The 27658-nt window shown below is 46.7% G+C and overlaps 1 protein-coding gene across 2 annotated transcripts; it reads right to left on the reverse strand.

The window, feature by feature from the left end:
• Positions 1-2644: 2644 nt before the first annotated feature.
• On the reverse strand, positions 2645-20095 carry COMMD9 (COMM domain containing 9). 2 transcript variants are annotated; one of them, XM_042905400.1, is made up of 6 exons: positions 20032-20095; positions 10083-10208; positions 8220-8359; positions 6816-6850; positions 5830-5933; positions 2645-4761 (listed from the first exon to the last, which is right to left on the reverse strand). In XM_042905400.1, the coding sequence occupies exons 1-6, from the start codon at positions 20080-20082 to the stop codon at positions 4621-4623; spliced, it is 597 nt and encodes a 198-aa protein (XP_042761334.1). In that variant the 5' UTR covers positions 20083-20095; the 3' UTR covers positions 2645-4620. The 2 variants fall into 2 exon arrangements, with proteins under 2 accessions (XP_042761334.1, XP_042761335.1); XM_042905401.1 differs by lacking the exon at positions 20032-20095 and adding an exon at positions 19747-19875.
• Positions 20096-27658: the final 7563 nt, after the last annotated feature.

Raw genomic sequence — 27658 nt, forward strand, 5'->3', positions numbered from 1 at the left:
GGCTAGCGCAACATTGATGCCAATAGCCACGAAGGTCCCATTCATCAGTCAATGGGACCACTTCATGGTTTACTGTGAATCTGTGAGGTGTGTTACCTGAGGAGTAGCTCATCTCCACTTAGAGAAGAGGCATGAAAGCGTGTCAGACAAGAGCCCAGGGTTAATAGAAACTCTGATTCTCAGATTTACCTTTAAGAGCTCTTGACATTTCCTCAAATTAAGAATGGTTTTCTCTCCTTGGAAATTAGGGTCCTTTGGCACAAGCCAGGGAATACTATTAAGAAATCTTTCTTTTCCCTTTCTTAAAGTAGCTGTGAAAAGGACAATTAAGCCGCAGAAATGCGAGCACTAGAGAAAACAGGAAGTTGGACAAAAGGCGGCATCATGCAGGTCAGGGGAAGTGTAGTGGTTACTAGCATTTGGAAGTCAGTGGTTACGGGTTCAAAATAGTTCTTGTTCATGTTCAACCACTGGAAAGCCTTCAAAATGCCAAGTAGTCAATGGTTTCTAGATGAAAGTGTTTTTCAAAAGTAATAAAAACTCTCTCACTTCTGATAACATCTCAGCTTACTGAGCGAAATAATGAAGGGCCTTTTACACCACACTGGACTCACTTCCTGGAAATTCATAAATACCAGGCCACAGAGCGTGACAAGTAACTACGAGACAAGATGGCCACTCGGTGTGTTTAGAGAACTGACTCGTGTGGGAAAGACCCAAATGTCTGGTCCTCATGTCAATGTCTTTGGACTGAAAAATCACCAGAGATGGAGGCAAAGAGGCCCCAGGTGGAAGTGGTAAGGCAGGGCTGGAGAGGCAGAGAGCGGCAAGTGGCCACATTAAGGGGGAGGTTCGGCTGTCTGTGGAGAATCCACGTGTTCTTTTTCCAGAATCGAAGCAGGGGTGGAGAGACTATGGCCTTTGAGTTGAAAGACCCAGATCTGAGTTCTAACCTGGCCCTGGACGTCGCAAGCTGGCTCCTAGGTGGACGCACAACTACCCAAGGAGCAGATGTTCCGCCGACTCCAGAGGGTAATGTGAGGAGGCAGGAAGATGTTTGGGGAGATGCGTCGAGTGCCACACATTTTGCTCACTGTTCTTTTGTTTGTAAGTGCAAGTCAGCGTAGGCAAAAAATGGCATCTTTTGCTTCAGATGGCGGACAGTTCTCAGAGCGGATCACGAACACATTTCCCTTCGTCACCGGTGTATGGAAGGACTGAAGTCCTCGGTCTTCATGGGATTGGCTCGTCGCTTCTGGGAGGAAGCTTCAAGAGTGTGCGATCTGCCATATCCCCCCATCCTACCTCAGTGATTGTGTGGGGAAAAAGTTTCCACTGTCCTTAGTGACTGTGGTGAGAACACTTACTCCCTGTCCCCCCACTCTTCATCGGCTGGGTCGCAAAAATAAACTTGTTAACTTAAAAGCCGCTGCAACCTTGGGAGTGTTTGTTACTGCTGCATAACCTCCCTGTGACTGCATTTTATCTTCCGTATTCTTGACGCTCTGACATTTGGGGCCTTGATCCTGGAGACTCTCCCTCCCTGTGCTAATTCCTACCTCCCCAGAGAACAAGACTTTGATACAAAAATCAACCCATCCACAGCCACACCGCGAGGTCTTTTACCAAACTCTCCCACACCAAGCAATAGTCCCCCTGGCCCGAGTCACCCCAGGCCCAGGTACCGCACAAGTAGGGACCACTTCTGTAGTCCAGAGCCCGCCGGAATTGTTCAAACTAGCCAATCCCGAGCTGACTTGATGGACCTATTCTGCCTTGCCCATTCCTCCCCATGAAAACCCCAATAAAGTCTCGGGCCATGCTGTCCCCTTGCGTCCCTGCCTCCTGACCATCTCTGGTCTTTCCCCAGGTGGCCCTGTGTGATGTGCCACACCTCATGATTCTAGAGATCGTGTGCATAAACTTCGTCCTTCATGACAATAGTTTCCAATCTTACCATTCCCGATAAAAGGAAATCCTGGGTACATTTTAACACCAGGAGAGAGCAGGAGGAGGCTGGGAGTGGCATCAGGCACACCGGCTTCTCCGGTCCTCTTCCCAACCTCTGGGTTCCGCTTTGCTCTGGGCTGGCCTCTCCCCTTGCAGATGGGCTTTCTCTGTGTGGCAGAAGAAGGATCTTCCTGGCCTCACTACCAGTACCCAGAGGCGGAAGATGATTTTTGCTGATTCCAGCAGAAAAAGTCAAAGAGAAAGCCTCAGGCTGGCCCAGTTTGAGTTATATACAATCATGACACAGTCTGTGGGCTAAGCACATTGGTTAGGACTGAGCCACGTACTGCCCACTGTGGCCTGGTGGGTGGAAAGTGCTGGACAGCTGGGGGCACAGGCAGGGTGATAGGTCTAGCATTGCCCTTTTGTGGATGGAGTCTGGACATCCAAACCTCGCCATGTTCTAAGGAAAGGACAGTTTACGGACTGCTACTCGTTACACAAAGTACTACTGGGAAACCAGACAAGCACTGAAGGAGGGAGCTTCCTTTGAGATCCACAGAAAGCTAGGAGGTTTTTCTGAGATAGGATCAGACCAACTAGAAATACGGTATCCACAAACAATCCATCCTCCCTATCAGTGGAAAACAAACCCTGTAAGTGAGCACATGAGGTGAAGGGTAGCAAACAGTCATTGAATTTTCCGGTTATTTATTGAATGCCCTCCATATGGAATGCACCCAGATGGTTCTGTTCAGGTCAACTTGACTAAAGGAACATCCAAATGCCCAGACACCTACGCTGCTTCAAGTGATTTTGTTATGGCTTCCCATGGGAGGTCCAGAGAACAGGGATTGGGAGAACTCTGTGAGTCACAGGGACCAAAAGGGAAACAGAGGGGTTGAATTCACAAGGCTGAATTCAACCTACGATCAGGAGCTCTCAATCTGGAAACAGTGGGCTGGCTTCCAGGGTCCATGAAGCCCTGTCACTGACTGTAAAACATGGAATGTTCATTTCCTACAGAAAGGATCCACAGCTTTCACAGATTATCAATGGATACAGCGGCCATGAAGTCAAGAACTGCCATTTTAAGAGAAGTTTGCTCAGCTTCCAGGAAACAGCAAAGAGGAACTGGGGATTTTTTTTCTTGACATTCCTAGTGTCTCAGCAGTGAGTTTTCTCATCTCTCCTTCGGTTCCAGCACTTTCCGAATGGAGCCAAAGTCACAGACCTCCACCTCCCTTGCAGAGTCCCGTGTGGTAGACAGAAAGCGAGACAGATCTGGGCCCAGGTCCTAATGAGGCCGCTTCCCGGCAGGCGACTGGACTTCACGGAGCGGACTTCCCCACTGGTGACATGTGCCGTCCATCAGCCCTGCCACAGCAGATGAAGTGATGGCAGCAGACAGCCGTCCACCTCCCTTTCCTTTAATAATCAGCACTAACATGACCGAGCCTTTCTTCACGAAAGCCCTGCAGAGTGGGTACTTTAGTATCCCCGTTTAGGTGGTCTGAGACTCGGAGGTCAAACACCTCGTCACTGAGGCAGAGCTGGCTTCCGACCCTGGCAGCCTGACGGGGCCCATTGTCTCTCCCCCGGGTTCCACCTGCCCCCACCCCGCATTCACGCACACTGCCCAGAAGCCGTCAAAACGGGCACTCGGCAGGCTGGACGCTGCTGCCGTGGGGTGATGTGGATGGCGAGGCGGCAGCTTCACACAGGGGTCCCTGGGATGTGACAGGCACGTGCCAGGGATGGCTCAGCTCTAAGGGGCACATCCACGCTAGCTCTTAACGGGCAGATACTGTCAACCTCGCTTTCCTTTGCTCTGCATGACAGACAAACCGGGAACGGGGGAGGGTCCCAAGCCTGGTTTCAGGTCACGCCATGCCCACGGGCTTAGCTGGGAATTGCAAAGTTGGGATCATCTTTACAAACATGAGGCAGCACTGGCCTGAGGCAACAACTCGGGCTGAGGACAGAAGCTTCGAGGAGCATGACTAGAGTCATGAAGTTTTCAGAACTGTTATTTATTTCCAGTCATTCCCACGTCTGTAGCCTGGAACGGCAGCACGATACCAAGGAAGGGCCCTCTGGCTTTGCGAGGGAGGAGACGAGCAGCCATCTCAGACTCCCTACGCTGGAAGGAGGGCCGGCAGGGTTGAGGGGGCTCGGGAGGGCTCTGAGCGCAGGCCGGGGCGGAGCATACCGAGGTGGCCCCGCTCTGGGGACCCGGCCAGCTTCCCTGACGGAGGGGCGGAACCGCGGGTCACCGCCCTGTGTTCCAGGGCTGCCAACGCGTGAGTCACACCTGCTGCTGGGAAGGAACTCGTTAGATGAGCTCCACAACGGGGCCCGGATTTTCCAAGCAGCCACGCGCGCAGCTGCTGAGGCAGATGCCCCCTCACACGGCTCTGGCGGCGATTAAGTCTTCCGGCGACGGAGGCTTCTGCCTCGGAAAGAGGCGAAGATAGTGAGTGAGGAGAACAGCGTGGGGGCGTGGCCGCTTCCTCCCAATCCAGCGGTGCCTTCTGGATGGCAGCCCCCTCCCCGACCCAACCGGCCGGCCTGCCGTCGGCCGCAGCTGCCGCTACAGGGACGGCCGGGAGGCCCTCCGCCGCTGGCCGGCAGCTGGGACCCGGCAGTGGGGGCGACGGCTGGCTGGGGTCATTTGTTGGCCACGGCGGAAAGCTGGTCTCGGATGCGGCCCAGCCCGTCCAGCATAGTGTCCAGCGTTTCCTTACTCAGCTCCACGGTGACAGCTGAGACGGAAGGCTTGTCTCCACACAGACTAGGATCTTCCTGGATCTGCAAAGAGAACGTGGCCCAAAAGTCAGAGCCGCCCCTCTTCCCATCGCCCTGCAGGTGAGCCCTGGACCTGGGAGCCCTACCCGGCTTTCCTGAACCTCTGAGGACAGGCCCTTGGCTCAGAGCTACACAGCGTCCTAGCCCTGGAGTTGTTTAGCACATGGGATTCCCAGAGGCTCGGGAAAGTTTCCGTCCATAAGGGGTGCTGAGGGAGAGTATCGGAGAAGCCGAGGCTCACTCACCCCTCGGACCCCCGACTCTGGGCCGTCGAGTGAGAAGGCGCTGGGGGGCCCACACTGCTGCTCTACGCAGAGGGAGCCAGGGTACATGGGACTCCACGGGGTGCAGAATAAATATTACAGCTTCTAGTTAGGGTTATCTGTTTCTTTAAGAACAAAAGAAAAGTCTACTAATATCTAAAGACTTAGTTGTTAGAGGCACCCCTACTTTTTCATTTTCTTACAGGTGTGACTTTCTGGGTGTGTGGTTAAGTGAACACAGCATCACTAAACAAGCCCTAAAACGGACATGCGGTTTAAAAAGATTCCCGAAAGAACTGTAAAGTGAAGGTAACACCGAGGAGGCAAGAGTGTGCGAGCAAGAAAACGAAGGGCTGACAGTTGTCTAACTGCTAACAGGAGCTCCCGCTCAGCCACGTTACAAACAGCAGCGGCCAAATCCATCGGACAGGCAGTTGCCCAAGAGGCACCAAAATTATCAAGAGGGCAGTCTGAAGTCTGATGGCGCGCGCCCCCGTGGAAGCTAAACTTTCCCGTCAGTGTGTTAGGTAAACTTCAGGGATCAGCAAACGGTTTTTAAAACTTGTGCTTTGTGTCTGTCTTACCACTTTAAACTGTCTACTTTTGGTCTATGTTTTATTATGTCTGTAATATGTTAATATAGTAGTATTATGTATACTTGACAAATAAAGACTCCCTCTGGGTGCTAAATTTTTTCCTATGGGGTTACAGGTCCCAGAGCTTGGGGACTGGCATTTTTGATGGCATGCGGGGGGGCAAGTCGCTACGGCCCCTTCGTTCCTTCTCACGAGCACGGCGGCAGACGTACCTTCATCTGGAGCAGGCAGGTGGGGACGGCCATGCGGCTGATGCTGTCAGAGGAGGTTTTGATGTCCACTCTCCAGTCCAGGTCGACTAGGCGTGGCAGAGAGACTGTGAAAGAGACAGCCCGGCTCAGAGCTCACGCCCCTCGCCTTCCCAAGCCCTTACTCTGTGACAGACAGCCCCGATGGCTGTGTCATGCTCCCGGGCCGCAGAGCAAGTCTCTGAGGGAGGCAGAAGCCAGGGTTCAAGACCTCACAGGAAGTCACAGGCCTTCTTCGCTACCGCTCTGTGCTGCCTGTGCTTAGCACCGATTCACGGTGGGCGCCCGTCCAGGCTTCTGCCGGCACACACGACCCTCCGGATGTCGGCACAGAACGAGAGACAACACAAGGCAGGGAAGATGAGGTTGGGCCTGAGCCTTAGGAAATGTGTCGCTTCGATAACAGTGGAGAGAGCTCTGGTTTGAGAGGGAGAGTCGGCTTGAAGCTGGGTTCCACCACTTCTCTAACCTCTGAGCCTGTTTCCTCATCTGTAAAGTGGGGATAACCTTAGCCTAGCTCCCGGGGGTGGGGGTGGGGGTTGGGGTGGGGTGGGGAGGACCAAATGAGTTAATGCTAGAGTTTGTCAACACTGTGACTGGCTAGTAAGTATAGTAACCATTTATGACATACCTCTTTAATTTCAATCTTTCAAACTAATTCAATTTCCATTACTGTTTTCTTCCTAATGGAAATATAATAGTTTTAAGTACTTCACTTTCTGCTTTGCCTATTTCCTTTTTTTATATAAACAACACACCCTTATTATATTAAGTTCACAATCAGAAAAAAAACGAAAAAGTGATGATGAAAAAGAAAAGCACAACACACAGTTCACCGGGATTAGGTTAATGCACACTGAGTTCTGGTTACCAACTCCGGCCGCCTGGCAGATGAAGAGCCGGGGCCAGAAAGGAAGGGTAGGGAGGAAGGTGGGTTTCTTGGTACTCACTCTGATTTGCTTGGGCTTCAGTTCGCCAAGTGGAGCTGTTTAAGAGGGAAAGATGAGGAAAAAATAATGGAAGAGGGATGAGAACCGATCACGAGAGAGGCCCGTGGACCTGGACCTCTACCCCTTCCGGGGTCTTTAAGCCTGTAATCACTTCCTGACGGGAAAGGACCACAGAAATGTTTGCCGCCAAGAAGCAGTTTTCTGTCTGTTTTACACAACTCAGTGATGTGAAGGCCATAAGCGCTGTTAGTTTTCATAGCTTAGAAGGGCGTCTGGGTGGCTCAGTTGGTTAAGTTTTCACAGGTAGGGAAAAAAAAAAAGAAAAGGCTTATGCACGGCATTCGCCCTGCACTATCGTTCTCCGAGACAAAACAGGAAGGGTCAATCTGTTCTCCTGTACTGAGCACCCGCTCCACAAAGTAATGCATCTTCTGCAGACACACCCGAGCAGACCTGTCTAGTGCTAGTGCTACGGCAAAGAGCGCCACAGTGAGGTGCCAAGCACAGGCAAAATAAAACATGGTCACGTGTGAGGAAGTTTCTGAAAAAATAAAACCTTTGGCAATAGGCATTATCTGTTATTACAATTCCGTTCAAGCCTACTGCTAACCAGCAGCTAATTGGTTCTGCTTAAATTGTATGTATCCAAAGGATTTTCCCAGAAAATATTTAGATAATTCACAAAAGAAACAAAAATGACTGATTAAACATATGAAAAAGAGGGGCGCCTGGGTGGCTCAGTCGGTTGAGCGTCCGACTTTGGCTCAGGTCATGATCTCGCGGTTCATGAGTTTGAGCCCCACGTTGGGCTCTGTGCTGACAGCTCGGAGCCTGGAGCCTGCTTCGGATTCTGTGTCTCCCCCTCTCTCTCTGCCCCTCCCCTGCTCGCTCTCTCTCTTGCTCTCTCTGTCTCTCAAAAATAAATAAACGTTAAAAAATAATTTAAAACACATGAAAAAGACATTTGACATCACTAGTATCAAAGATACATAAACTGAAATGAGGTGCATTTGCCATCTGTAAACTGGGGGAAAACGTGAAACAAATTCCCTCCGGGCTGATGAAGGCGTGGGGACGGGGCTCTTGTGTCCTGCTGGTGGAACACAGTTGGTGCAACCTTTCTAATGGCCAACTTGAGAATATAAAGCAAAGCCTCACTCTGGCCTTTAACCAATAAGGAAATGATTAAGCATGTGAGCAAAACTTCCACAGTAAAATTTTCACTGAAGTGAAAGCTGCCATTAGCCTAAACATCCAACACTAGGGAATTTCTTAACTAAATTATACACAATTTCTCCACATAAAGAATACATTTAGCCATTAAAAATGACACTGAAGATAAATATTGACCCGAAGTATCATTATAAAAGCATTACAAGGAATTCTCAAGAAACGAGCACTTACATGTGTTCCAGGATGATTTTCGTCAGCAGGTTTTTGAGGTTTTGGTGGAAATTTTCAGGAAAGAGAGCCAGAATCGCCTCGGCAGAGGACAGGTCGCGGAACACGGCCAGCCTGGTGAGGCGGTGCAGAGCCCAGAGCAGCTGCGGGACAGTGTGTGGTGACGGGGTGGGTGGGGGCGGGCTTGTGCTCCCCGAGGGCCTGCGACTCGCTGCCACAGTCACCTGAACGGTCCCATGGGTCCTGACGCCCATGTGCCTTGGCCCACCTCTACGTCCACCTGCTGTTCTAGAAGACAGGTGTAGCTGCCTGACCTAGGAACCTGTCAACATGCCAGAAACTTCTGTTTGGGAACAAAGGGTTAATAAGCCCTCTTTCCTTGTGCACAGAATCTGACCTTCAGTTCACTTTCCAGCCTGTTCCCTGGTAACGCGAGAGAAGTGAAAAGTTAGCTGCGTTACTAGGCGACACTGCCTCAGGTCACTGCCTGGGGTCACTGACTCGGGACCAGGAGGTCCACATGAACTCCCTGAGCTCGGCTTCCGGCTGCACACTGCCTGCCCCAACCTGAAGCTGGGCGTACTGAATCGTTACCAGAGATACTGGCTCCCGAGGGGGCTGGCCTTTCAATCCAGGGTGTCCTAGTCCGTAGGCTGTCACCGAGGAGGGCAAAGAGAACAAACGGATCAGGTGGCTGTGCTGACTGCCCAGGGGTTCCTGACGCTGCCCCGCTAGGCTGCCGTGTTCCACTCTGTCCTTCCACCAATTGTGCAGCCCAGTGTGGCCTGCGGTCGTCTGGGAGCCTAACAGTGCTTAGCTGAAAGCAAGAATCCGGAGGGAACTAGGGCTTTTTCGGATGCCGCGGGAGGACCTGCAGCCGCAGAGGCACAACTGAGAGGTGAGGGGGCATTAGCCCTCCACTGATGAGGGTGCAAGTTAGTGGATCGATGCCCTCCAGGGTGGCAATTCAGGGCTGTGTTCCCCAGGGTTTCTTACAGGATCCCCTGATTGAGCGCTGTCACCCACAGCAGTAACCAGACATCAATGCAACCCTTCGCGGCTTTGCTCTCCTTCCCTGCTGGGTTTTCCCCACTCCCTCCCTCCTTCGTGCTTTCCAGACTCACTTCCCCAGGGAATTACGTGCAGCCAACTCTTCGCCTCAGGGTCTACTTTTGGGGAACCCAAACTAAGTCCAGCTCGCTTCTATAATCTGGCTTCTGCCTTTTACTGTTCTATCACTGACTTCAATGAACAGAGCTCTGTGTTAAAAATAGCAACAATAATAATAACAACAACAACAACAGCAACAACGTAGGTCTGTTTGGATGAACTCCTGTTTTAGAAACCTATCTGCCCTAAAAAGAGAAGGCTGTGAGTACTGCATAAACTCACTCTTCCTCTTGGCCACCCGCTGAGGTCAGGTGGGGGTCCAAACGCATGTCCCCTGACTCATACTCAGGCCTTGGAGCCTCTGCCCAGTGATCCTGAAGAAGTCTGTCAAAGCCATCTGGCTGACAATCTAACAGCAGAGGCAGGTTACAGGGAAAGAAAATCACAGAAAGGCTGGCTTTGGTCCACACTGTCTAGGGAACAGGTCTAAAAAGGAAATGGCCGGACCTCTGATTCTAGGTATAATTCTCCCATCCAGGCCTCATTTATCATAAGGAAGTGAAGGTTCAAAGACCTTCCTAAGTTCACTAGCATTAAAAAAAACAAAAACAAAAAAAATCTATTTTAAGTTTGTTATAATGTCAACAGACATTTCAGGGGAAATATTTCCTTAGATGTGGCAATGACTAGGATGTTAAGAAAGAGCCTAATGGGCTGAGAAACCAGTGGCCAAAGGTCATTTCTGACCATACTTACCTGCTCTGCTTCCTCCTGGGTCACAGACAAGCTGGAACATGTCATATCCAAGAGCTTTTTTGAGCCAACGGCTGAACTGGAAAAGCTCTCTTGGCACAGCTGTCTGACAACATCTTTTGAGGAGGCCTATGAATTAAATCACAGGTGGGGGAAGAAACCAATTCAGACTCTGAAAATACATGTTTTAGAGCATAATACTGTCCCAGTCATGGTGTGATACCTTTGAGACTCAAGATTTAAAGGTCCTTAGGACACTTCCATTTCTGGAAAGATGAAACAGATGTACTTTTCCTTAGTTTTTCCTTAGAAGCATAACGAAACCCATTGGGCACAATTAAAACCACATACAGAAAACAAACGCAAAATAACTCTGACAGCGGGGGTGGGGGGGGGCAGGGGGAGAGGGGAGGATCGGGACCTGCTGTGGACTTCATGACCAAGAAATGACATGGTGGTGAGTTTACTGGATTCTCTTTTTGTCTGTAAATCGGAGACTTTGAGCTGAAGAACAGGGCAACCCACGATGCCAACAGGTACACAAAAACAAAACCAATAACTCCAACAAATACTTGCTCTCTCTGGCCAAAAAAGTTCAGCAAGATAGAAAACTTTTAAGTGATAACAGCTCTACTGCAGCTGAACACCAGAGAAAAAACGATAGCCCCACTCCCGCCTATGTCAGCAAAGGCTGAGTGGGGAATGCAGACTTCCACGCTCTGCTGCTGCAATGCGGTGTCCCAACGCCCCCACCAGGGTGGTGTCAGAGAAGGCCAAGTACGGAGCTGGGACCTTCATCCACACTGAATGACAGCAAGTCCCACCACCCCATGGTATTAATAGTCACCACATGGGGCCAGAACTCCCACCCCTGCCCCGTGGTCACAAGGAACCCCCACTTTTGGGTGTCAGTAGGAGCCAAGTGCAGAACCTGGAGTTTTATCTCCTTCTGGTAGTAATGAGGCAGAAATCCTTTCCCCCTACCCAAGCAGTGTCAGAGAAAGCCAGCTAAAACAGAAGATTTAAATAAGATCCAGAATCTCAGAGTATAATACAAGAATGCCCAGCTTTCAACTGAAAACCATTCATCATGCCAAGAGCCAGAAAGATCAATGCAAAAAGATAATCATTAGATTGTCCACATCAAGATAAGAGATGTTAAAATTATCTGACAAAGATTTCAAAGCAGCCATGATAAAAATGCTTCAACAAGTACTTACAAACACACTTGAAACAAATTAAAAAGCCAGAAAGTCCCAGCAAAGAGAGAAGATACAAATAAGAACAAAATGGAAATTTTAGAACTGAAAAAATACAATAACCAAAATTAAAAGTTTGGTAGATGGGCTCAGTACCAGAAAGGGACAGAGGAAAGAATCAGTAAACTGGAAGACAGAACACTCAACATTACCCAATCTGCACACAGAAAACAGACTGAAAATAATAACAGAGCCTCAGGGGTCTATGTATGGGACTATACCAAAAAAATCTAACGTTATGTCACTGGAGTCTTAGAAGGGGAAGATAAAAGGGGGCAAGGCTGAAAAAGTACTTAAAGAAATAATGGCTTAAAACTTTCCAAGTAGGGGTGCCTGGGTGGCTCAGTCGGTTAAGTGTCCGACTTTGGCTCAGGTCATGATCTCACCGCTGGTGGGTTCGAGCCCCGCGTCAGGCTTTGTGCTGACAGCTCAGAGCCTGGAGCCTGCTTCGGATTCTGCGTCTCCCTCTCGCTCTGCTCCTACCCCAACTCATGCTCTGTTTCTGTCTCAAAAATAAACAAACATAAAAAAAAAAAATTAAAAAAAAAAAAAAACTTTCCAAGTTTAGCTACAGACATAACTGTATACGTTCAAGAACCGAAGCAAATTCTCAAGAGGATAAATCCAAAGAAACCTATACCAAGACGTATGTCCAGCAAAACTAAAGGCAAAGAAAAAAAATCTTGAAACCAGTGAGAGAGAAACAATATCTTATCTATATGGGATAATGAGAATAATAGCAGATTTCAAATCAGAAAGCACGGAAGCAGGAAGGCAGTGGCACAATATTTTTCACAATATTTACAGATATTGGAAGAAAAACGATCAACCTGGAATCCTACACCAGCAAAAAATATCCTTCAGAAAATGAAAAGGAAATCAAGACATTCTCAGATAAAGGAAAACTAAGAAAATCTGTCACAAGACAAAAGAAGTTCTCTTAACAGAAAGGAAACAATAAAAGGAACCTGAGAACATCAGGAAGAAAGAACACAACAAACAAAAATAAGGGTAAACACAATAGACTTTCCTTGTCTTGAATTTCTAAATTCTGTTTGAAGGATGAAGCAAAACTTATACCACTGTCCAATGTGGCTCTAAATGTATGCAGAGGAAATAACTTAAAGACAATCATATTATAAACAAGGGAAGGGACTTGAAGGAAGATAGGGTCTCCACACTTCATCTCTGGTAACATGAGGACACTGATAGATTGTGATTTATGTATATAAATGTAACGAGAGGAACCACTAAAAAGATTAGAAAGAGAAATATATTTAAAAATGTTATAGATAAGAGGGAATGCCAAAAATGTGTTCAAATAGCCACAGGAAAGCAGGAAAAAAGTAAAAAGAAACCAAAGAACATAAAAGAGCAGATAACACAAAAAATTAAATGGCAGACTTAAATTCTAACATTCGATAATTATATGAGCTGTAAATGATAAATTAAATATGAGCTACAAATATGACTCAATTAAATGCTGTCTATTAGAAATGCTCTTCAAATATGATAGAGACAGATTAAAAGCATGGGAAAAGATATATCATGCAAATATTAATGAAATAAAATCAAGACTGACTACATTAATATCAGACAAAGTAGACTTCACAGCAAAGAAAATTACCAGAGACAGAAAGGGACATTATATAATGATAAAAGGTTTCCATCTCCTAAGAAAACATCCTAAATATGTATGCACCCAGGAAGAGAGCTAGAAAACACAAGAAGAAACAACAGATAGAACGGACAGGAGGGATAGACAAATCCACAAATGCAATTGGAGACTTCAACAACTGTCTTTCAACAACTGATAGAACTAGACAGATATTCAACAAAGACATAGAACATTTCAGCAACACCATCAATCAATCTAATCAACATGTATGGAACACTACCCAGCAACAGAATATACATTCTTTTCAAGTGCCCACTGAACACATACCAAGATACATCATATTCTGAGCCATAAAACAGACCTCGACAAATGTGAAAGAACTCAAATCGTATAGAGTGTGTTCTTGGTGACCACAATGGAATCAAAGTAGAAATCACTAACAAAAAGATGTCAAGAAAATATCCAAACAGTTGGAAACTTAATCTACAGATCAGAAAGGAGCATAAGGGAAATTTTATTTTATTTTTTTAAAAATTTTTTTAACGTTTATTTATTTTTGAGACAGAGAGAGACAGAGCATGAATGGGGAGGAGCAGAGAGAGAGGGAGACACAGAATATGAAACAGGCTCCAGGCTCTGAGCTGTCAGCACAGAGCCCGACGCAGGGCTTGAACTCACGGACCATGAGATCATGACCCGAGCCGAAGTCAGACGCTTAACCGACCAAGCCACCCAGGCGCCCCCATAAGGGAAATTTTAAAAATTATACTAAATGCATAAAAACGAGAAACAAAACCAAAATTTTGGGGACACAGTCACGACAACATTGAGAACAAAATTTACAGCATTAAATGCATATATTAGAAAAGAGGAAAGTTCTCAAATCAATAATCTAAATTCCCACCTCAAGAACAAAGAAAAAGAAAAGCACAATAACCCCAAAGGAAGAAGGAAGGAAACAACAAAGAGCAGAAACCAATGAAATTGAAAACAGAAAAAAAAAAAAAAAAAAGAGAGAGAAATCAATGAAACAAAGAACTAGGTCTTTGAAAATATCAATAAAGTTGGCAAACTTTTAGCAAGCCTGACAAAGTTAAACAGAGAAGAGACCTAAATTACCACATTCAGGAATGAAGCAGGACATAGCACTACAGATTCTAAAGATTTCAAAAGGAAAATAAGAGAATAACTGCAAACAACTCTATACATATAAATTTGGCAGCTTAGATAAAGTGGATAAATTCCTCAAAAAACACAAACTACCACAATTCCCCCAATATGAAACAGATAATTTGGATAGCCCTATAATGATTAAGGAAACTGAATTCATAATTTAAAACTCCCCAAGAAGAAATCTCCAGGCCCAGATGGTTTTGCTGGAGAATTCCTTTTTTTTTTTTTTTTTTTTTTATTACATATTTTTTTAATGTTTATTTTATTTTTGAGAGAGAGAGAGAGAGAGCGAGAGCACAGGGGCAGGGCAGAGAGAGGGAGACCGAGAATCCCAAGCAGGCTCTGTGCTGACAGCAGAGAACCCGATGCAGGGCCTGAACCCATGAACCTGAGATCTTAACCTGACCCGAAGTCGGACGTTTAACTGACTGAGCCACCCTGGCATCGCTTGCTGGAGAACTCTAACAAATGTTTAAAAAGAATTAACTAATTCTACACAATCTTTTCTAGGAAACAAAAAAGGATACCATATTAACCAGCTCAAGAAGAAAATCACATGATATCAATCAATGCAGAAAAGGCAGCTGACAAAATTCAACACCCATTCTTCTTTTTTTTTTTTAAGTTTTATTTTGTTTTGAGAGAGAGAGAGAGAGAGAGAGAGCACGAGCAGGGGAGGGGCAGGGAGAGAGGGAGAGAGAGAATCCCAAGCAGACTCCATGCTCAGTGCAGAGCCCGATGTGGGGCTCAAACCCACAAACTGCAAGATCATGACCTGAGCCAGAACCAAGAGTCAGTCACTTAACTGACTGAGCCACCCAGGTGCTCCTCAACATCCATTCCTGATGAAAACTCTCATAAAATTAGAAATAGAGAGGACTTTCCATAACTTTATATACAGCATCTACAAAAAACCGAGAGATAGCATTATACTTAATGGTGAAAATCTAAAGTCAGGAACAAGCCAAGGATGTCTGCTGTTACCACTCATTTTCAACACAGTGCTGAAAATTCTAGCCACTGAAATAAGTTAAGAAAAAGAAATAAAAGATCAGAAACGTAGAAACAAAGTTGTCCCTATTTGCAGATAACATGACTGTTACACAGAAAGTCCCAAGGAGTGTACAAAAAATCTACTAGAATCAGTGAGTTCAGCATGTTTGCAAATAGGAGATACGCATAAAAAATCAGCTGTATTTCTACATGCTAGCAATGAACACGTAAACACTGGAATTAAAACTACAATATCGGCGGGGCGCCTGGGTGGCTCGGTCGGTTCCAACTTCAGCTCAGGTCATGATCTCGCGGTCTGTGAGTTAGAGCCCCGCGTCGGGCTCTGTGCTGACAGCTTGGAGCCTGGGGCCTGTTTCATTTCGTATTCTGTGTCTCCCTCTCTCTCTGCCCCTCCCCTGCTCATGCTCTGTCTCTCTCTCTCTGTCAAAAATAAATAAACATTAAAAAAACAAAAAAAACCCCAAAAAACTACAATATCAGGAGCACCTGGCTGGCTCAGTCAGAAGAGCATGCAACTCTTGATCTTGGGGATTGTGAGTTCGAGCCCCACACTGAGTGCTGAGATTACTAAAAACAAAATAAATAAACTTTAAAAAATAAATAAATAGAAATAAAAATACACATCATTTGCAACTGCTCAAAAAAAGGAAAATACTTGGTGTAAATCTAGCAAAACATGTACAGGACTTGTATGCTAAAAATTACCCAACACAGATTAAAGAAATCAAAGATCTAAATAAGTGGGGAGCTATACTATAGATTGGAAGATTCAACACACTAAAGAGGTCAATTCTCCCCTAACTGATATACAGGTTTAACACAATTCTTATGAAAATCTCAGCAGGTTTTTAAAAATATAGACAAAATCATTCTAATATTTATACAGGAAGGCAAAGAAACTACAATAGCTAAAACAATTTTGATAAAGAATGAAGTAGGACAAATCAGCCAATCTGATTTTGAGACTCATTACATAGCCACAGTAATCAAGACTATGTGGTATCACCAGAGGAATAAACAAATAGATAAATGAAACAAAATAGAGAATTCTGAAATAAATTACACAAATTTACCCAACTGATTCTTTTTTTTTTTTTTTTTTAGTTTATTTTTATTTTGAGAGTGATAGAGAGAAAGCAGGGGAGGGACACAGAGAAAGGGAGACAGAATCCCAATAGGCTCTGCACTGTCAGTGCAGAACCCAACGTAGAGCTCGAACCCCTGAACAGTGAGATCATGACCTGAGCTGAAATCAAGAATTGGATGCTCAACGGACTGAACCAACCAGGTGCCCCCCAACTGATTGTTGCCAAAGTAGCAAAAGCAAGTAAATATAGGAAGGGCAGCATTTTCAACAAGTGGTACCAGAACAACTGGCCATTCACAGGCAATAAATAAATAAATCAATCTCACACTGTCTTACACATGTTATGCAAAATTAACTCAACGTGGATTATGTACTTAAATGGAAAACGCAAAACTATAAAACTTTTAGAAAAAAGAGGAGAAACTTTGGAGACCTATGGCTTGGCAAAGAGTTCTTAGCCATGACACCAAAAGCACAGTTTGTAAAAGGGAAAATTGTTGACAAATTGTACGTCACCAAAATTAAAACTTTTGCTCTGTGAAAGCTCCTGTTATGCGCTGAATGGTGTCTCCCTAAAATTCGTATGTCGAAGTCCCAAATCCCAGTACCTCAAAATGTGATCTCATTTAGAAACAGAATTGTTGTAGATGTAATTAGTTAAGACGAAGTCATTAGTTAAGATGAAAACCCTAATCCAACAGGACCCGTGTCCTTATTTTAAAAAGGGAAATGGAGACACAGGGATGCAAAAAGGGAGACCACTCTATGAAGATGAGCGCAGAGATTTACAGGCTAAGGTATATGGAATGTTGCCAGAAACTAGGAACCAGGCATGAAACAAATTGGTCCCCACAGCCCTCAGAAGTAACCCATCTGGCCAACACCTGGCCTCCAGAACTGTGAGACAATAAACTCCTGTTGTTTAACCGTGAAATCTGCGGTACTTTGTTATGGCAAACCTAGCAAGTTAATACACCCCTATGAAGAGGATGAAAAGATAGCTACAGACTAGGAGTAAATATTTGCAAACCACGTATCTGACAAAGAACCAGTATCTAAAATGCATAATCTCAAAACTCAAAAGTAAAAAAGCTAAACAATGCAATTAGGATATGGGCAAAAGACATAAAGAGATATGTCACTGAAGAAGATATACAGATGGTAAATAAGCATGTGAAAAGATGTCCAATATCACTAATCATAAAAAATAAGCAAATTAAAACCACAACGAGATGGCGCCTGGGTGGTCCAGTTGGTTAAGCGACTGACTCTCGATTTTGGCTCACGTCATGATCTTATGACCATGAGATTGAGCCACGCAATGGGCTCGGCAGGTGTACAGCCTGCTTGGGATCCTCTCTCTCCCTCTCTCCCGCTTGTGTATGCGCACTCGTGTGCTCTCCCTCTCAAAATAAATAAACATAAAAAAAACCCACCATGAGATACAAATACACACCCATCAGAATGGCTCAAATGACATGCAGTGATGACAACGAATGCTGCCAGGATGGGGAGAAACAGGATCCCTGATCTGTTGCTGGTGAGAATGCAAAGTGGTACAGCCCCTCTGGAGAACAGTTTGGCAGTTCCTTAAAGAATAAAAAAAAACAAAAAACCCCAACGAACCATGCAGCTACCAAATGGCCCAGCAATTGTATTCCTGGGCATCTATTTCAAACAAATAAAGACTTGTTTTCATATAAAAACCTGTACACCAATGTTTATAGCAGCTTTATTTGTAGTACCAAAAAATCGAAAACAATCTAAACGTCATATCATGGAATACTGCTCAACAATAAAAAGAAAATAACTATTGCTACAACGTGGATGAATCTCTAGAGAAAAGGGCTAAGTGAAAAAGCCAATTGCAAAATGTTATGTATTAAATGATTCCATTTATACAACGTGTGAAATGACAAAATTATAGAAAGGAAGAATGCCAGAGGGCAAGGAGAAGGCAAGGGCAGAGGGGAAGTGGATATGGCTATAAAAGGGCAACATGAGGGGCACCTGGGTGGCTCAGTCGGTTAAGCGTCCGACTTCGGCTCAGGTCACGATCTCACAGTCTGTGAGTTCGAGCCCCGCGTCGGGCTCTGGGCTGACGGCTCAGAGCCTGGAGCCTGCTTCCGATTCTGTGTCTCCCTCTCTCTCTGCCCCTCCCCCATTCATGCTCTGTCTCTCTCTGTCTCAAAAATAAATAAAAACGTTAAAAAAAAAATTAAAAAAAAAAAAAAAAAAGGGCAACATGAAGGATCCTGTGATGATGGCAATGTTCTGTATCTTGCCTGTATCAAAGTCAATATCTTGGTTGTGATATCATACTATAGTTTTGCAAGATGTTACTGATAGGGGGAACTGGGTAAAGGGTAAATGGGATCTTTCTGTACTGCCTTTTACAACTACATGTAAATCTATAATTACCTCAAAATAAAAATTCAAAGTGATTTTTTAAAAAAGAAAATACATAGAATAACAGGAATAAAAATGGATTAACTATTGCTACATATTGGCAAGAAAAAACAGCCAGGAACAGAAAAACCAAATGTTGTATTATTCCTTTTATGTGAAGCTCAAACATGGGCAATATTAAATTGATTTTAAAAGTAAGGACAGTGGCTACCACTGGGTTGGTGAGGGTGAGGGTAGCAATTATGGAACAACAGAGAGATTTGTGCAGTACTGGTAATGTTTTGTTTTTGACCAAAGTGATGGTTACATAGGTGTGATTAATCCCTGAGATGTGCACTTTTCTGTGTGTTACACATTAATGATAATTTTTTAAAGTTTATTAAAGAAAAAAAAGTCCACACCGATGAATACATAAGGGGTGGTCAGAACAGCCACAATGAGGGTTGAAAGGCCCAAGGTGGAAGCTGAGAGCCATAGGTTTCCAATCCTAGCTTTGTTACTTCATTCGTTAATTCATATAACAGTTATGTATTGAACACATGCCGTGTGCCAGGAGTTGAGGATACTTGTTGGGGATACATTTGTGAGTAACATAGAGCAGATGCTTTTAGGGAAGGAAAATACAAATGAGCACTGAAGAGACTGTTAAGACAAAAGAGGGACCACTGCATGGACCAATCAATGACGATGCTGTGCCATGAACTTCTTAGTATTAACTCAGCCTTCTTCATCTGGAGTTAAAAAAAAAAAAAGAAAAAAATCCCGATTGGATCTTACATTCTGTAAGAAAGGCAGAAAAGTGTCTACAAGGGAAGATAAGACCGCCCCTTCTTCCACAGGCGAAGTCAGAGTTAAACAAGTAATTCCAATCCATCATTTCATTTGGTTTTAAGTAGCCTCACAATCTTTCAAATAATCCTCCAGGGAGTGTTTTGGCCCTTACGCCGGTCAAAGGAACTACAGAAAACCCGCGATTCAGGAAAACAGAACGCACGCTTCGCTCAGGGGGCTGTGCGGACGCAGAGGAGAGAGATTTCCCAACTACAGAGCGAAGGAGGGCTGCGCGCTGAAATGGGGAACTCGTAGTGAGGATCTAGCACTTAGCACCTCAATACACCAATCCCGAAAGCCAGCCCCAGAGACTCTTAGTAGGGGGCATTTGTACAGCGCCTGCACGTCCGTTATCCGATTTGTCTCCCCACCATCCAGTCGGGGCGGCATTAATTTCGTGCTCACTTCCAAAAAAAGCTCGGAAAGGCGCAACTGCGGGGTCACCCAAAGACGTAGTGGCAGGGTCGCGGCTCCAAATCCGGGTTCCTTTAGTCTTCCCTCTCCTTCCCAAGTCCCGGGGACAAAGACCCGCCTCGCGCTGTCCCCACCCCTCCAGTTTACCTTCAGCAGGCTCTGGAGCGCGGCGAAGTTCTCCACCGTCAACGCGGCCATCTTCCCCGAGTCACCTGACGGTGACACGCGGAGAAGCTCGTCACGTGGCTCCGAGGCCGCCGCAGAGCATGCCGGGGGCTGTAGTCCTTCGGGTGGTGGCGGCTGCCGCGGTGGTGGCGCTGCGGGATGGGGAGGGGCCAATAGGATGCGACCACTGGATGGCTCCGCCTGGGGACCCTAGGACAGTGGAGTTTGGAGGGCGCAGGCGCGGGATGGTTTTCCCTCGTGGACCTTTGCCTGGCTTGGCTACTTACCAGGTCAGGGAAAACTGATTTTCCCTGACCCCTGTGGGTGGGCTGGCTGCTTTGGGGGATGCACTTGCAGGTGGTATTCACACCCATGTGTAGTCCCCTCCCACACTGTACCAGGATTGGTCTGTGTGGTCAATATCAGGTGGCAGAAATGATGGGATGTCACTTCTAAGATTATTTATAGAAGACTGTAGCTTTTGGGTACTCTTCTGTCTTCTTTTTCTTGACTCTCTTGCTCTGGGGAAAGTAAGCTGTCATGCTGGGAGCAGTCCTCTGGAGAGGTCCATGTGGCCAAGAACTGAAGCCTTTGGCCGGTAGCCAGCAAGAAACTACAGCCTGCCAACAACTTCATTACTGAGTTTAGAAGCAGCTTCAGTAGCCTTGGTGGAGCTCTGAGACGACAGCAGTCTTGGCCAACATTTTGACTACAACCTCGTGAGACATTCAGAACCAGAACTACCCAGCTAAGCCACTCCTGGATTTCTGGTCTTCAAGAACTGTATGATTATAAATGTTTGTTGTTTTAAACCACTAAGTTTGGTAATCTGTTACATAGCAATAATAACTAACACATGGAGGCAATGAAGCATAGTGGCTTTACAATTCCATCTAAGTCTGAATCCCAACTCTGCATGTTATTAACTGTACCTTGAGCAAATTCTGGAAATTCTGTGAGCCTTGGTTTCCACATCTCTTAAATGACGTTGATCACACCTACCTCAGAAAGCAGAGCTGACTGATAGGTGTTGCCCCATGGAGGGCATCCCGCTCTCCCTGCTCCCTTGCGGGCAGGTATGATATGAAGAGATCCCATGGGCTCCAGTAAGTAAAAGGCGGGGCTTACAACCCTGCACCATGTCATCCCGTTTTGGTAGAGCTGCGCAGACAGCCACTACCATGACAAATTTAAAGGTTTGTCTATGGTCTGGAGAGCTTCCAGAAATTCCTAAACCATAAATGTTTTGATGGGAAAGAACAGGATAGAATGTCAAGAGTTTCTTTCCATAATTTGGTCCCACTACTTGGTATTTTCCCCATTCTACATATGAGGAAACTAAGGTACAGAGAAGTTAAGTAACTTGTCCAAGGTCACACAGCTAAGTAGTGGCAGAACCCAGATTCAAACTTGAGCAGTTGGGCTCCAGAGTCTGTGCTGTTAACTCCCAAGCTGTACATGCCTCATTGTCTTCTCATAGCTGAAAACCCATGCTTCTTCTGTCTGGATGTCTGATTACCTTTCCAAGAGGGCAAGAGCAATCTCAGGGTGTTCCTGGACAATCAGCCCAGTGGTGTGATGAGAGACAAGATGATGAGTGGAAGGGGTACCTTTGGAAAAAGACTCAGGTTCAATTCCTGGCTCCTGTGTGCTTCTGGCAAGTTATTTCATCTCTCTGAACCTCAGTTTCCTCATCTGTAAAATGCGAACAGCAATTAAAATACCTTTTGACCATTAGGGGTAACTCAAGGATGACTTATACCCCAAGGAGGGAGGAATTATTCATTCGGAGACTCCATTTTAGCCACTGGCAACTCTAAAGGGCAGAACATTCCTGTGCTATGAGAATGGGTTGCCAGTAGTGATCACCCACCCGTTTCCCCAAGAACAAGGGATTTCCTGGGCCACAACGCTCACAGTGCTAACACTGGGACAGTCCTGGGCAAACAAGGCTAGTTGGTCACCCTCGTTTGAGCCCTGAGCCTTTGAGGGAAATCATCCTTGTAGAACGTGTCCTGTCTCCTCCAGTGGGGCTGATGTGAAGAGAGCAGTATGGATGCAGTGTTTTTTAATAGAAGGTGATTAGGGGTAAGGATCTTAGGCTGAAAGTTCATTCTTTCTTTTCTTTTCTTTCTTTCTTTCTTTCTTTCTTTCTTTCTTTCTTTCTTTCTTTCTTTCTTTGCTAATAGCCTTATTGAGATATAAATCACATATGCAATTTACCCACCTAAAGTGTACAATTCAGAGGATTTGGGTATATTCACACGGTTGTGTAACCATCACACAATGCAAGAACATATTTACCACCTAGAAGAAAAAACACACTCTTTAAGGCATCCCGCCTTCTCTCCCCACTACACCCCAGCCTCAGGGAACCACTAATCTCCTTTCCTCTCTATCTGCCTGTTCTGGACATTTCATATAAAACAGAATCGCACGTGACTGTTTTTATCAGTTTCTTCCACTTAACCTGTTTTCAAGGATCATCTGTGTTGTATAGCGTGTACCAATACTTCATTCCTTTTGATTGCTGAGTAATTTCCATTGTATGGTGAGATCACATTTTGTTTACCCATTCACCAAGTGATGGGTATTTGGCTCATTTCTGCCTTTTGGCTCTCATGAGTACTGCTGCTGCGATCACTCTTGAGCAAGCTTTTGCATAGGTTCCTATTTTCCTTTCTCTTGGGGTGTATACCCAGGAGTGAAATTCCTGGGTCACTCTGGGTTTAACTTTTTGGGGAACTTCCAGACTGTTTCCCAGAGTGGTTGCACCATTTATGTTCTCATCGGCGACATCTGAGGGTTCCAATTTCCCCACGTCCTCACCGCCGCTGGTTATTATCCGTCTGTCTGGTTATAGCCATCCTGTGGGTGTGAGGTGGTGTGATGAGCAAGCTTGTTTCCAGTTGAAATGTGCATGGCAAGCGCATGTGTCATTGAGGCTACTGATGGTCATTTGAGGTGACTGATGGAGTTCATGGAGGTTTAAAGCCCCAGTCTACCCTTGGGTCCTGCCACCAAGTCCGGGCTGCCTTCTTCATTAGAGGAATGCCTGCAGGAGGCAGGTTAGGCCGAGGGGCCTGTGGCCCTTTAGGGAGAGCCCCTCATTTCCCTGGTTTCCCTTTTCCTCGCCCCCATTTCAGGGACTGAGATGAGGGTGTGTGTCCATGGAGAGAAGGAGCTAAAGGGTGGCTTCCCCTTTTTGGTCTTAGGCCACCTGCTCTGAGTCAAAGACTGGTTGTGAGGTGCCCCGATCAGCTCACTGGGAGACTGCAGACAAACTGGGGACAGAAGACCTAAAAATGACAGGTGCACACTGGCGTGGACGTGCTGTCTGTGTCCGGATCAGGCAACACAAGCTGCATGATGTGGGGCTCCCTTTGCACTAACAGTGTCTTAGTTTATGCAGTATTTCAAAATTGGGAAACGTGACCCCAAAATCCAGATTTCTGGCTTTTCTCTAAAACTCGACTGGCTTCGCCACGCTGCTCCCACCTTGTCACGTTGCAGCACTTGGCTGGAGCTGAGCCCCAGTTGCCCCCCGAAGATGGGCATGGGCTGTCTCTGCATCCCCGCTGTCCCCACTGCTCCCTGTTATGTCACACTTGGCCCTCCGCACACGTTGTCACCGGCCTTACCCCTGCCCAGGAGTATTCGTTAGTGCCCAGCTTCCCTCAGCGACCTAATGGGGTAAAGTTAGGCCACAGTCGATGGCAAGACTGGGTTTGTACTTGAGATCCTGGAGTTCCCGCTATCTGTGTCCTCATCATGAATCCAAGCAAGCTGCAGGTGTGGACATCTAATTTCCTATTCACGCTTCTCAAGTGATTTGTACGGACCAAGCGCTGTTCTAAGAGCTTCGCGTGTGTAAACTCATTCAGTCCTCACAGGGACCCAAGAATAATCCCAGTTTACAAGTGAGAAAACTAAGGGTCAGAAATCAAACTCACAATCCATGGGTAATTAGTGGCAGACCAAGGATTGGAACGCAGGGGCAAATGAGGTCATCTTGTGAGCTTGCTCACGATACAGTGCCTGGTCCATTAGGGGCAGTCAGCGGAGGCTGCCGCATGATGAGTCACCTGGCCTTGCCACTGCTCTCCGCTCCCCAGCTGGGCGGCCCTGGCCAGGTGCCCTTCAGGGAAGCTGGGAGTTGGAATAGATGACATATGTGTTTGGAGAGATGATGTCTGATTCTCTTCGGCTCTAACTTGTGGTGAGTCTCTGACAGCTAGCGAGAGAAGAGGGGAGGGAGACGAGAGGGGCATTTGGCAATTTGTGATGCCTGGAAGACTAGCATGTACCCAGTCGCTCACTCCCGAGGGGGTGTTCCCTGTCCTCCCACTTGAGAACTCTGAGAGCTGGGAGTCCGAAGTCCCCCTCCCGGCTCTGAAGAGCCTGGTGGGTATGATTAGTGAAGTCCAGAGCGCATCAGGCTGGGAGGGCACTGTGGCCTCGTTTCTCACCCTCCGTCCCCAGGAGCAACACAGAAGTGGCTGGTAACACACGGCATTGTCCTCACACACAGGGCCTCTTTGTTTCCCCGATACACAGAGAGGAGGCTGTAACAATGGCCTTGAATGGCACTCTGCTCTCCTTTCTCCAATGTTATACTTGGTTTTTTTTCAGTTCTGGAATCAGCTAGACAATTATTTCCTGCAGGAGGTATCAGCTTTTCATCTTTTCCGTCTGCTTCTCTGTCAGTCCTCAGTCCCCAGCTCAGTGGGGACGGAGTGGAGAGCTAGACCCCGAGAGAGCGGGGCCCATCCAAATGTCACCTTTGCAGGAGGCTGGAAGGTGGTGGTACTTCACCTCTCCCCTGCAAGGTGGGACCAGCCCTAGAGGAAGGAGCCAGACCAGGTAAGGGGAGAGATGGGCTGAAAGCTGCTGATGGGGAGCAGGGCCTGGGGGCAATGGCTGAGGGGGATGGTTTCTGTTTTTAAGATGCCCTGTTTGCTAGAGAGCCACTGGCTGCTGATAAACAAACACACAAGCAAAAGCAACTGAGGCCAAGTTAACAGTCTCCCAGTTAGGGAAACACTCAGCCTGTCTGATGCTTATTCAATGCCTCTGATGTCTTGGGGTGACAAAAAACTTTAGGGTCCATGTAGACCTATTGAAAGGACTGTTCCCTTAATGATAGCTGCCATTATTAAGCTCTTACTATATGTACTGCATCTGCATACATATTACCAAATGTATCTTCCCGTGTTGATAGCAGTTATAGCAAGCACTTATACGATGTGTTTTCCGTTCTTGCTTGATTCAAGCCCAGCACTCTGGTCCTAGAGTCTGTGTTTTTCATCACACGCTTCTTATATAATATTCTTTACACTAAATCAAGGTTATTCCAAGGTTTCACTTTGAGAGGCAGTCGTGTGTAATGATAACTATGTGTATCGAGTCCTTTGCCCTCTGACAGGCAGCGTTCCAAGTGTTTTGCCTCTGTGTCCTCATTTATTCCACATAGTAACACTATCGGATGGGTACTTTTGTTACCTCCATTTTGTTGACGAGGCCGTTGAAGTACAGAGAAGTCAAGTCACTCTCCCAGGGTCACACAGCTGTCAAGTGGCAGAGCCTGGATTTGAACTCAGTTCTCTCTGGAGTGTTATGTGGATCTAAAGCCTGCCCAGCCCTGTGGCTGGTTTGGAGTTAGTGTCCTCCTCTGGGTCATGAGTTATAGAGAGTGGCATTTTGTCCCTGGCTTTGTAGAAAATCTGTACTTATGTCATTGGCTTGAGGAATACAGAAGGTCTTAAATGGCTTGTCTATTGTGGTTAGCTTTTGCCTTGCTTGACTGCCCAGTGGAACTGCCCAATGGGGACCGGGAAGGAATTTGGAGTGATAATTGCTCAACAAATGCCATCTTCTACTTTGCCAGAGACTGGGCTCAGTTGCCATATATGTAGGAGGATGTATGTTAAATAAACAGGACTCACAGGGTACAGTCAGGAAGCCAGCTTTATTTTGGCCTGTTCCTGCCCCTCAATTTTTTCTCTGCTGTCCCCAGGATGAAAATTAGGGCAGGGCCATGCCTCTTCTGACTACCTTTCTAGTTCCCACCCTGACTCAGTTCAGTAACAGATTATGTTCGGGTGTGTGCAATAACCCAGCCCTTCAAACTCTGTTCCAAGTGGAGACTCTCTTCCCCCTCCAGCTGGGGCCTGGAGCAGGGAGCGGGAGTACCCGGTGGGTTTCCTGCTTCCCACCTATGCTTCTGTCTGTCTGGCTGAGGAGTCTGACCCCTGGCGGGGACGGGAGGGGAGGAGAGGAGGGGGAGGAGGAGCAGGGAGATGTTACTTGGTTAATCCTGCGGTCATCTGGCTGGGCCCGGTGGCTGTTTACACCTGATTCGTTACCTCTTGACACAATTTTGTAGATACTTCCGAGAACACCCTCTGTCCTTGTCTTCGAGACTTTCTAAACTGCTGGTCCCTAAGACTCTTTCTCCTGTCCCCTAGCGCCTGAGCTATGCTTATTAGTTTGGTGGGGCAGCCAAAACAGACACCACAGACTGGGTGTCTTAAACAACAGAAAGTTCACGGTCCGTGAGTTCGAGCCCCGCATCGGGCTCTGTGCTGACAGCTCAGAGCCTGGAGCCTGTTTCAGATTCTGTGTCTCCCTCTCTCTGACCCTCCCCCATTCATGCTCTGTCTCTCCCTGTCTCAAAAATAAATAAAAAACGTTAAAAAAATTAAAAAAAAAAAACACAACAGAAAGTTCTGGGCGCAGGAAGTCGGAGATCAAGCTGTCGGCAGGCTTGGTTTCTTCTGAGGCCTCTCTTGTCGGTTTGGACATGGCCGTGTTCTTCCTGTTCTTCATGTGGTCTTCCCTTTGTGTCCAAATCTCTTCTTTTTATGAAGACACCAATCAGATTGGATTAGGGTCCACGCTAAAGGCCTCATTTTAACTCAATCACCTCTCTTAAAGCCTTGTCTCCAAATACACTTACATTCTGAGGTACCGGGAGTCTGGGGACACACAATCCAGCCACAACAGGTGCCGTCAGCTTTTGTCCCTGGAGGAGCTTGCACTCCTCCTGGTGGCCCTCTCAGAGAGGATCTACACACCCCCTGAGGTCACCTGTTGCACACCTCTGGCTCATCAGAAATACCCAAAGCCGCCAGGCCCCCCCACTCCAGCTGGCCACCCCATCTCGCTTCACTTGGGGCTTCCAAAGCACGATGCCGACGCTGGACCTCAGAGACGCTCAAGCCCCAGGGATACGGTGCTTTCGAGATCGCTCTTGGGAGGTGGGAGGTGGGAGGTTGGGACGTGGAGCATACCTACTGCTCATTCCAAAATTCCTCCTCTGCGCTCCCACAGTTTCCTCCTCCAGCCCTCCTTGGCGGGCTGGGCATGGTCCAATAAGGGGGAAACTGGTTCCTTTAGTAAGTCCTGCATGACGGGCCACAGCTCCCTTGGAATGTGTCACCTAATGTGTCTTCAGCACAAAGTGAGACTAAAATAGCCTTCCCATCCTGCTACCCCTACGACATCTCATTTAATTTTCATGAAGAACCCTATGGGAAAGATAATAGGGTCCACATCTAGCTGAAGGAGGAGACTCTGGAGCTGAGAATGGTGCAGGAACTCCCCCAAA

The sequence above is a fragment of the Panthera leo genome, chromosome D1, assembly GCF_018350215.1.
Source record: "Panthera leo isolate Ple1 chromosome D1, P.leo_Ple1_pat1.1, whole genome shotgun sequence".
NCBI lineage: Eukaryota > Metazoa > Chordata > Mammalia > Carnivora > Felidae > Panthera > Panthera leo.